Source organism: Octodon degus, unplaced genomic scaffold, assembly GCF_000260255.1.
Source record: "Octodon degus isolate 3935 unplaced genomic scaffold, OctDeg1.0 scaffold00093, whole genome shotgun sequence".
Classification (NCBI taxonomy): Eukaryota; Metazoa; Chordata; class Mammalia; order Rodentia; family Octodontidae; genus Octodon; species Octodon degus.
In genome coordinates this window covers 8,713,506-8,722,390 of record NW_004524669.1, presented here as the reverse complement: position 1 = coordinate 8,722,390, position 8,885 = coordinate 8,713,506, and the positions used below count along the sequence as shown (strand labels likewise).

General features: G+C 61.5%; 1 protein-coding gene across 1 annotated transcript in view; it reads right to left on the bottom strand.

The window, feature by feature from the left end:
- Window positions 1-425: 425 nt before the first annotated feature.
- Muc2 (mucin 2, oligomeric mucus/gel-forming) overlaps window positions 426-8,885 on the bottom strand; it is a 26,429-nt gene continuing 17,969 nt past the window's right edge. The window contains exons 31-50 of the mRNA XM_004638047.2: window positions 8,650-8,785; window positions 7,922-8,079; window positions 7,039-7,304; window positions 6,601-6,775; window positions 6,070-6,317; window positions 5,559-5,742; window positions 5,138-5,348; window positions 4,480-4,658; window positions 4,158-4,227; window positions 3,909-4,006; window positions 3,773-3,804; window positions 2,865-3,042; window positions 2,586-2,690; window positions 2,437-2,477; window positions 2,215-2,337; window positions 2,031-2,129; window positions 1,296-1,424; window positions 1,028-1,067; window positions 745-868; window positions 426-657 (exon numbers count right to left, since the gene is read on the bottom strand). Coding sequence (XP_004638104.1) covers window positions 483-657; window positions 745-868; window positions 1,028-1,067; window positions 1,296-1,424; window positions 2,031-2,129; window positions 2,215-2,337; window positions 2,437-2,477; window positions 2,586-2,690; window positions 2,865-3,042; window positions 3,773-3,804; window positions 3,909-4,006; window positions 4,158-4,227; window positions 4,480-4,658; window positions 5,138-5,348; window positions 5,559-5,742; window positions 6,070-6,317; window positions 6,601-6,775; window positions 7,039-7,304; window positions 7,922-8,079; window positions 8,650-8,785 — 2,771 coding nt within the window. The 3' untranslated portion in view covers window positions 426-482. The remainder of the gene's footprint in view (window positions 658-744; window positions 869-1,027; window positions 1,068-1,295; window positions 1,425-2,030; window positions 2,130-2,214; window positions 2,338-2,436; window positions 2,478-2,585; window positions 2,691-2,864; window positions 3,043-3,772; window positions 3,805-3,908; window positions 4,007-4,157; window positions 4,228-4,479; window positions 4,659-5,137; window positions 5,349-5,558; window positions 5,743-6,069; window positions 6,318-6,600; window positions 6,776-7,038; window positions 7,305-7,921; window positions 8,080-8,649; window positions 8,786-8,885) is intronic.

Here is an 8,885-nt window from a genome sequence, read left to right as displayed (position 1 = left end):
TCCCCAGGCTGAGGCCTCCTCCACCCAGAGCTGACGCCCATCCCCAGGCTGAGGCCTCCTCCACCCCAGAGCTGATGCCCGTCCCTATGCTGAGGCCTCCTCCAGTCTCCACCATACACACACACATACACGTATAAACACACATGAGCACATGCATACGCATGCACACACAGCCCATCTGGATGCTGGGACAAGGCCTCGCCAGCCACAAACAGCCGCAGGACCCAGTCGTCCTCCTCAGGCAGTCAGGCCCACTGCCCCACCAGCCACATGCCCGCAACTCAGACCACACCAGCACAGCGCCTCTGTGTAAGTTTATTACCAGAAAGCAAAAGATCAGACAGACTCAGAAAATAAATATCTGCAGAGAGGAAAACAAGCAGAGGGGAGAAAGCTCTGAGGGCCAGCGGGGCAGGGGCCCACAGGAGTACCTGGCCGCTTAGGCCCTGCCCAGAAGCGGGGGCTGGAGCGCCATACTCCGGCTAGGCCTGCGGGAGGCCACACACGCTGTCCCGGCACCGGCACCTCTGGATGTGCGTGTAGGTGTAGTCCAGCGAGCCTCCGTTGGGACAGTCCAGGACCACCTGGCGCTTGACGGTGCTCTCCTCCTTGCAGCAGGAGCAGCGGTGGTCCAGGGTCTGCGCCTTGGCCGAGTACCTGGAGGAGGGCGGAGCAGGGCTCGGAGCCTGGCTCTCCCACCCCGACCCCACCACTGCCCGCACAGGGCCCGCACAGCAGACTCACATGGAAAACGTCTCGCAGGACCCGGAGCAGTAGTTGGTGGTGACGTTCTTGGCACAGCCAGCGTGGGAAATTTCCTTGACAATGGGGACGGTGGCGCAGGGCACACTGGTATTCAGAGGGATGCCTGGGGCGCGGCAGGGTACCGTCTCACACCGGGCAGGCAGACACAGCCCTCCGCCTCCCATAGAGCTTCCTCCTGCCTCTCTCCCCAGAGTACACTGGTCTCATGGGTGGGGGACTCCCTCTCTGCTCCCACCCAGAGGCTACGGGTCACCCCACTCACATGTCTGGCAGCACTCGTTGGGCATAAATGTGATGGATCCCTACAGGAGAACAGAATAAGCCGGCAGCAGGACTGGGGGCCCCTTGGAGGGTGGTGCGCGTTGGGGACGAGCTGTGGGTGGGCGGGTAGGCAGGTGGGGGAGGGGTGGCGTGTGCGAGTGGGGGTGGGGTGCTCCTGCAAGAGGACCAGCCTCCCCACCAGCAGCCACTGTCCTGGCCTTAGGGGCCAGGCCCTGGCCAGCACACAGCCCGCGTGGATGCCCCCTCACCGGGACACAGCTGCTGGGGTCGAAGTCAGGGCAGGTGATGTTGGAGACGGAGGAGATGAGCTGGTTGTGGATCTCCACACAGCTGAAGAAGGTGCACTTGTTGTTGGGGTTCTTCTCTACATCCCCAGGCTGTGGACAGAGCAGAGCCAGGGCGGAGCCCATGGGTGGGGATGCCAGACCCCAGAGGCCACCCAGGAGACCAGCAAGGCCAGCACCTGAGGGTGCTGCTTCCCAGAAGCCAGGCAGCCTCCTGGGCCCAGAACCACCAGGGCAGCAGCCCTAGGGGCTATGGGTCAAGGCATTGGTCTGTGGCTCCCCAAATCAGTGTGGCCACAGCTGACTCTCCAAAACCAGGGAGTGACTATTTGAAAAAGGGCGCTGGAAGGTGTCATTAAACGAAGGATTTTGAGATGAGACCACCCTGGGTCAGCGTGGCCCTGCATCCAGTGATCAGTGTCCTCCAGAAAGAGTAGACCCAGACATGGGGAGAGGGAGGCGGGACAGGGCAATGGGGCCCAGCCAGGGACACCTGGAGCCCTGCGGTGGAGGCCCACGACTCTGCCAACACCCTGCTGGCGCCAGCCTGGACAGGGACGTGGAGCTCCGGAACCTGGAGAGTCTGCCTCTCTAGTGTGGCCACTGGTCACCACCCCCTGCTGCAGCAGCCCTGGGACTCTCCCACCCACCCTGCCCAGGACCAGGAGGCTTCAGCTGGGAGGGGCGGCATGTGCGCACCTTCAGGATGACGCGCTGGCCACTAGGCATGCTGATGATGCAGCTGGTCTGCTGGCACTTCCTGCAGCACTCGCCAGGGACCTCCACAGGCTCGAAGCCCTGGGGACACACACAGCGGGGCTGAGCTCCACGCTGGGGAGGGGCTGGGGGGGAGGAAGAGGCTGAGGTAGGAGGGGTGGCTCACAGGGTCGCAGGAGACGTTGCAGGGCACAGGGGTGCAGCTGATGATGTTGAGCTGGGTGCTGTTGTTGACCTCGTGGCTGCACAAGCAGTCCTGGCACTTGGAGGAGTACACTGGGGATCCGGGCTGTGGACGGGGGGAGGGCCAGGCCGTGAGGACCCTGCACACCCGCCCAGCCCAGCCCAACCCAGGATGCAGCTGCGCTGCCCACCACCCAGGGCGCACCTGGTACTCTGCGCTGTTGTGCACACACACCCGCTTGGGCTCTGGGGAGAAAGCACAGAAGGCCATCAGAAAGCCACCACCAGCACAGACCACACACGGGAGGCGCCTGCAGGGCTGCCTCCCGCCTCCCGCCCCTCCCTGACCCTTACCGCAGGAGTAGACTGGGCAGCACTGCCCGGGCACCATCTTGCTCTTCGCCTCAAAGCCCAGTGAGCATGAAGGGGGCTCACTCTTGCACAGGCTGGCATTGCACTCTGAGGTGGGACGGGACGTGAAGTGAAGCGTTAGGTTCCTGTGGGTGCCTCCACCCTCCCAGGCCAGCCCACCTCTCAGGTGAGCATGGCAGAAGCCCCACCCACAGAGGGCAGCAGAGACACCCAGGGCCAGTAGGAACAGGTCCACCCACCCCTGCCCCAGGGCGGTCTTACTGCACGAGGAGATATTGCAGCAGGTGTCAGCTGGGTTGACCTCAGTGACCAGGTAGGTGCCCTCCTCCTTGCACATGGGCAGGGCCTCCTGGCTGCACTTCTTGGGCTGGCAGGTGATGCCACTGCCACCCTCCAGGCAGATGCAGTCCTTGCAGTCGAAGACAAAGTGCTCCCCAAACTGCAGGGAGGACAGGTTGAGCAAAGGAGAGGAGGCCCTACTGTGCCACACCTCAGCTGCACCAAGTCCTGGCCCATGGCCAGCCAGGGAAAAGGGGCTGCTGTCAGGACACCACTCCCCAGCACTGGCCAGCATAGCCTGGCACAACTGACGAGCTAGGAGATAAGGAGTCAGCCACACAGCACGGCCACGCAGGAGACACAGACAGCACTGAAGTACCACGTTCACCTCGGGCTAGGCAGAGCACATGATGGGTGAGTGGGAGGACAGGCTGTGGGATGGACAGGTGGGGGAAGGTGGTGGGCGGTGGACAGGCAGATGAGCTCATAGACGGGTGCACAGGGGAGTGGAGAGACTGATGGACCTGTGTGACTGGGTGCAGGGGTGACAGACGGACAGATAACCCAGTGGATGGGTGGATGGGTGGAGGGAGGGAAGGATGAAAGGAGGAGGAGGATGGGAGGTGGGTGGGTGGATGGATGGATGGATGGATGGATGGATGGATGGATGGATGGATAAACCAAAGACGTGAATGAGGGGCTGGATGGGTGACGGATGGATGGACAAATGGAGTGTGTGGATTCCCTGCTCCCTACTCCAGAAGTCAAATATTCATTACTCAGTCCAGAAGCTCCTGGTTGTCCTGCCCTCTTCACCCTGGCCTGCCCCACCTCCCCAAATTCAGAACTTGTGAGAGAATCACACCTCCAGCACAAGGGGCTAGGCCTACCTCTCTGGGCACACTGTCGGGTCCCACGCAGCCTGGGAGAGAGAAACAATCGCATTAGCAGGGCCCCGGGGGTCAGCCTCGGTCACCCACCACACCCACCCTGACATGGGAGGGTGGGCAAGAGCAAGTGGCCTACCGCACATCTTCACGCAGACATCATAGCCAGGGGCGTAGTTTGTGGTGCCTTCCGGACAGAAGCAACCTTCCACCAGAACCGAGGAGTTCAGCGGGGAGCTGGAGGGGCAGAGGAGCCCTCAGAGGGTTGCGTGGGGCTTGTAGGCGCAGGCCTCGAGGGAGCGGGCTTGGTGGGTGGGCTCCTTGGGCATGGGCGGAGCCTAAAGGGAGCCCGCCCAGGCCCTACTCCTGCGAAGTCCCATGCAGCTACCTTGACGTGCAGGTGGGTTCCTCTGCGGGCCCGCAGGCCTGGTACTCCCTGTGAGCTGGACACATCACAGCTGCAGAAGAGAAACGAGTCTCAGAAGGGCCTCATCAGGAGGAGGGCCCTCCTGAGTACAGAGCCGCCCCTCCTTCCCACACAGGGCCCGCCCTCCGCCTCAGCCGGGCGGCGTTGCCGGACCTACAGAGCAGGCAGCAGGATTCCCAGGACGCAGGCTGTCCTCCACCTGAAGCGCGTCTGATCAAAGACCTGGGCTCTGACTACTGACTGGGTGGCCCTCCCAGGGCAGGGGCAGGCAAGGGGCACTAACCGCAGGACCCATTAGTGTGTCTCCGCCAGTCCACACAGAAGCCCTCCTGGGAGCAGAGCGCCGCATAGGCCTGCACGCTGGCACACTCCATGCCCGAGTTTGGCACGGAGCAGCTGTCAAATATGCAGGCTTCGTAGTAGTGCTGGGGAGGCACCAAGGCGTGGCACTGGGCAAACAAGCTGCACAAGGAGGGGTGGGTCACATTGTGCCTGCTTCTCCCCTCTCCCTCTCCCAGCCCTGTGCCTACACCACCAGAAAGGGACAGTGTGCAGAGGGAGGCAAGGGAGGCCAGGCTGGTCACGGGGCTGTGGAGGGGTACACCACCAGCCGACAGGGGTAGGGCTGCACCTCCAAAAGGCAGAGAAGCCCCAGCCTCGAAGCAGCACCAGCGCCCCAGCCGCCAACTCTGGACCCCTTCTGCGTCCAGGCCCAAGCCTCCCCAGTGTCAGCCCTGAGTGCCAGCTCTGTCTGGGTCACCTAGTTAGCCAGGGCTGCACTGTGCCAGGAGGCGGGAGAGGGGGTCAGAGCGCCCCGAGACCTGGTGCCCACCCACCATGCTATGGCCTCGGCCCTGCCCCAGCCCCGCTGTAGACTTCAGGAAGCGCAGAGGCCCCGCCACTCCCTGAGGCCCAGGCTGGCTACCAGCAGGACAGATCACCTGTCCTTGATGAGCTGGCAGATGGGAGACTGGGTGCAGTTGTCGGGTGGAGTTGTCTTGACAACTGGGCGCTTGGTGGTGAAGTCGGTGTGGGGACAGTGTGGCTTGGAGGGGTCGTTCACCACCCACTGGTCAGCAGCCAGCTCACAGTTGGAGGTGACCTCCCCGTTGGGCAGCACACAGTCGTCCTCTGTGCTGTTGGTGCAGGTGCCTGCCCCGGAGAAGGGACACGTTGCTCCCAGGCCAGGCCACTGCAGCCAGGGTGGCCAGGCCCAGACCCCTCCCCAACTTCACCAGGCCTGTGGGCACAGATCAAACCAGGCCAGCTGCTGTTGGGTCCCCACGGGGACCGCCCAGGGCAGTGGCCCCACACACAGGTGTGGAAGTCCCAGAGTTAGGCGGTGCAGGGCCCAGCGCTCACCACACTGGCCCTTGGTGTTGTTGCCAAAGCGCTTGTAGGGCAGCCTGATAGAGAAGGACAGGCCATTGTAGGATATGAGGGCGCCAAGCTCAGGGATGTCCACCAGGAAGTTGATACCCGACTCATACACCTTCAGCCCGTACTTCTTGTAGGGCAGGGCCACTGCCTGCTTGTTGATCAGCACCTGCAGCCGGCAGGACGGTCAGGAGGGCCACTGGGACCTGCCACCCTTGCAGCCACCCCCCACTTCCGTCCCATTTCCCAACTGGTCTTGGGCAAGCTGTGCAAAGCCTCCTCCTTGGAGCCCGGGAGGCTGGGGCCCACACGGGGAGCAAGATCCCCAGAGCTGGTGACCACAGGACCTGCTGTGCACAGTACACCCCACGCTGTGCTGAGGAGGGGCTGCGGCGCACGTGGGCAGAACAGCAGGTACCAGGGTACATCTGGTCCTCTGCTTGCTGGACCCAGTGGAGGCAGCTCACGCCACAGCAAGCATGGACGCTCCACATACCTGCACCTTCATGGGTGTCATCTGCAGAGTTTTGATCAGCACCTCCTGGGTCTCATGGCGCACGATGAGCGTGCGGGGGCAGGACACCTTGTCGTGGATGTCACAGTGGTAGTTGTCTACGTAGACACCGAAGTTGTCCACCGTGGAGGTGATCTCCTCCACTAGCACATAGGTGCAGTTGCCCTGGTAGCTGTAGTAGAGCCCATCAAAGGTGACGAAGTGCGGGTCTCCCCAGCCTGTGCAATAGCCTGTGGGGGTTTGGGGTGGTTCCAGGAGCCTGCTTCCCAGGCAGGGACCCTGGGCACCTGAGCACCCAGAAAAGCGAGCATCCCCCCCTCAGGCCGCCACAGCGTCTTCTGCAGAATTGAGGAGCTCCCAGCCCCAGTACAGAGGCAGCCTGTGGGCAAGCAGACTGGGACTGCATGCTCAGCCCTCAGCAATCCAGGTCAGCGCCCAGGAAGCCCCAGGGCTCCATGCCAGGAGGCCTCCCGTGGCACCCGCCCCAGAGGAGGGCCAGGGGACGAGGCTCACAGTCGCACTCCCAGTGCCAGCAGCAGCCATCAGGGTCCATGACTTGCACGGGCTTGAGGCCGTTGGAGCAGGTGGGCTTAGGCGGCGGCTTGCACTCCACCGGAATGATCTCCACCACGTTGTCGTACTTGCAGGTGGCCATTGTGCAGTTACACAGCCACCAGGTCTCATTCTCCTGTGGGCAGAGGGTGCCAGCCAGGCTGTACTCGGGGCTGAAGCCCAAGGGTGGCTTCTGGGACCCCAGGGCAGCCGCCACCTGTGCACCGAGGCACCCACCCAGGACAGCCTGCACCAAGGCTACAGGGAACCTCACCCCATTGGGACTGGGGCAGGCCAGGTGGTGGGAGCGTCGTGGGCCGGGAAAGGTGGCATCTCAGCCCTCAGAACCTGGACACAGACCACTTGGAACTGGGGACAAAGCCAGCCCTGCCCACTGACCTGTCTTGGAGGGATGAAGTCTAGGCACCCTGGAGGCTTGGTGGTGACCGGTGTGCTGGACGTTGGCTTGGAGGGCGTGGGTGTGGGTGTGGACGAGGAGGACGTGGGTGTGGACGTGGACGGTGTGGGTGTGGACGTGGAGGGTGTGGGTGTGGACGTGGAGGGTGTGGATGGGCAAGACCAGTTGAAGAACTGGAGTTCGCAGTCCAGGGAGCAGTTTACATAATAGCAGGTGTTCCCGTGTGTTCCGTTGTACACCAGCTCGCCTGCAGGGAAGAGAGAGGCCCAGTCCTCACACTGCCCAGAGGCAGGGCCAGTGGAGGAGTGGGGGCTGCAGGAGCCCCTACTGTGGTGTCAACCTGTCCCCCAAACTCCCCCCCCCCGCCAATTCATATGGTCATGGCATTTGGAGGGGCATTGGCAGGCAGGATTCCAGAGGTCCTTAGGGGAGGGCGCTGCATTGCATTAGTGGCTTTGTAAACCAAGCAGGCAGATGGACACCTGAGCTAGCAGTCTGTTCATCCCCACTCCAGCATGTTCCTTGGCCACATCGTGGCACCAGACTCTGCTCTTGGAATTCCAGCCGCCAGAACTGTGTGCTCAACAAACCTCTACTGTTTGTAAGTTTTCTGGGCTCAAGTATATCACTACAGCAGCAGAAAAGGGATTAAACTACCCACCATGCCCCCCTTGTGTGGAGTCCTCACACTCCCCCCTCCTTGGGGAACACTGCCGCTGAAGCAAAGACATCCTCCCAGCCCAACCTCCTGCCTTTACAGCAAGCTCCTAGTCAGGACTTGCCCTAGTTCCTAACTTAGCAAGAAGAGAGGAAACAAAACCATCCTCAGCTGCCTGAGCATCAGAACAGGAACAGCATGGGTACCTGGGAGATAGTAGGTGCCATTCAAGAAGCAGCACAAGACGGAGGGACTGTATGTCCAGCCGCTGCTGGGAGTCTCGATCGGTGTGGTGTCTGATATGGTCGGCTCCGTCGAGGAGAGGCTGGTCTGGGTGGAGGTGACTGCCGTGGTCGTTGGCACAGTAGGGGGAATAGAGGTGGCAGGAGTAGAGGTAGGACTGGTGGTGTTGGTCGTTGTGGTGGTGGGTGTGGTGGTCAGGGTCCCTGTAGTGCTGGATCCTGGAGTTGGGGTCATGACTTCTGTGGTTATGATGGTGGGTGTAATTGTGGGAGTCTCTGGTGTGGTGGTGTGAGTCACCACAGTTGTAGTGGGTCTGGGTGTTGGGATCTCTGTGGTTGTGGTGGTAGGTATTAGTGTTGTGGACATCGATGAGTCGTGTAGGTATACGCCTGTTAGTGTTGTGATTTCTGTGGTAATGGTGGTAGATGGAGTTGTGGTCTCAGGTGTGTAAGTTGTGTTCTCTGTGACAACAGTGGTGGATGTTAGGGTCTCTAGTGTCATGGTTGGGGTCACAGTGGGTGTAGTAGTGTGGGGGGGCGTTGTGGTGTATGTGGTTATGTTGGGTGTGGGTGTTGTGGTCTCTGGAGTGGGTGTTGGTATCACTGTAGTTGTGGTGGTGGGTGTGGGTGACGTGATCTCTGTGGTTGTATTGGGTGTGGGTGTTGTTGTCTCTGTGGTTGTGGTGGTTGATGTGAGAGTGGTGGTCTCTGTGGTAGTGGGGATAGATGTGGGTGTTGTGGTCTCTGGTGTGGGTGTTGTGGTCACTGTGGTTGTGCTGGTTGTGGGTGTTGTCTCCGTAGTTGTGGTGGGTGTGGGTGTTGTTGTCTCTGTGGTTGTGATGGGTGTGGGAGTGGTGGTCTCTGTAGTTGTGGTGGTTGGTGGGGGTGTAGTACTCTCTGTGGTTGTTATTGTCAGTGTGGGTGTTGT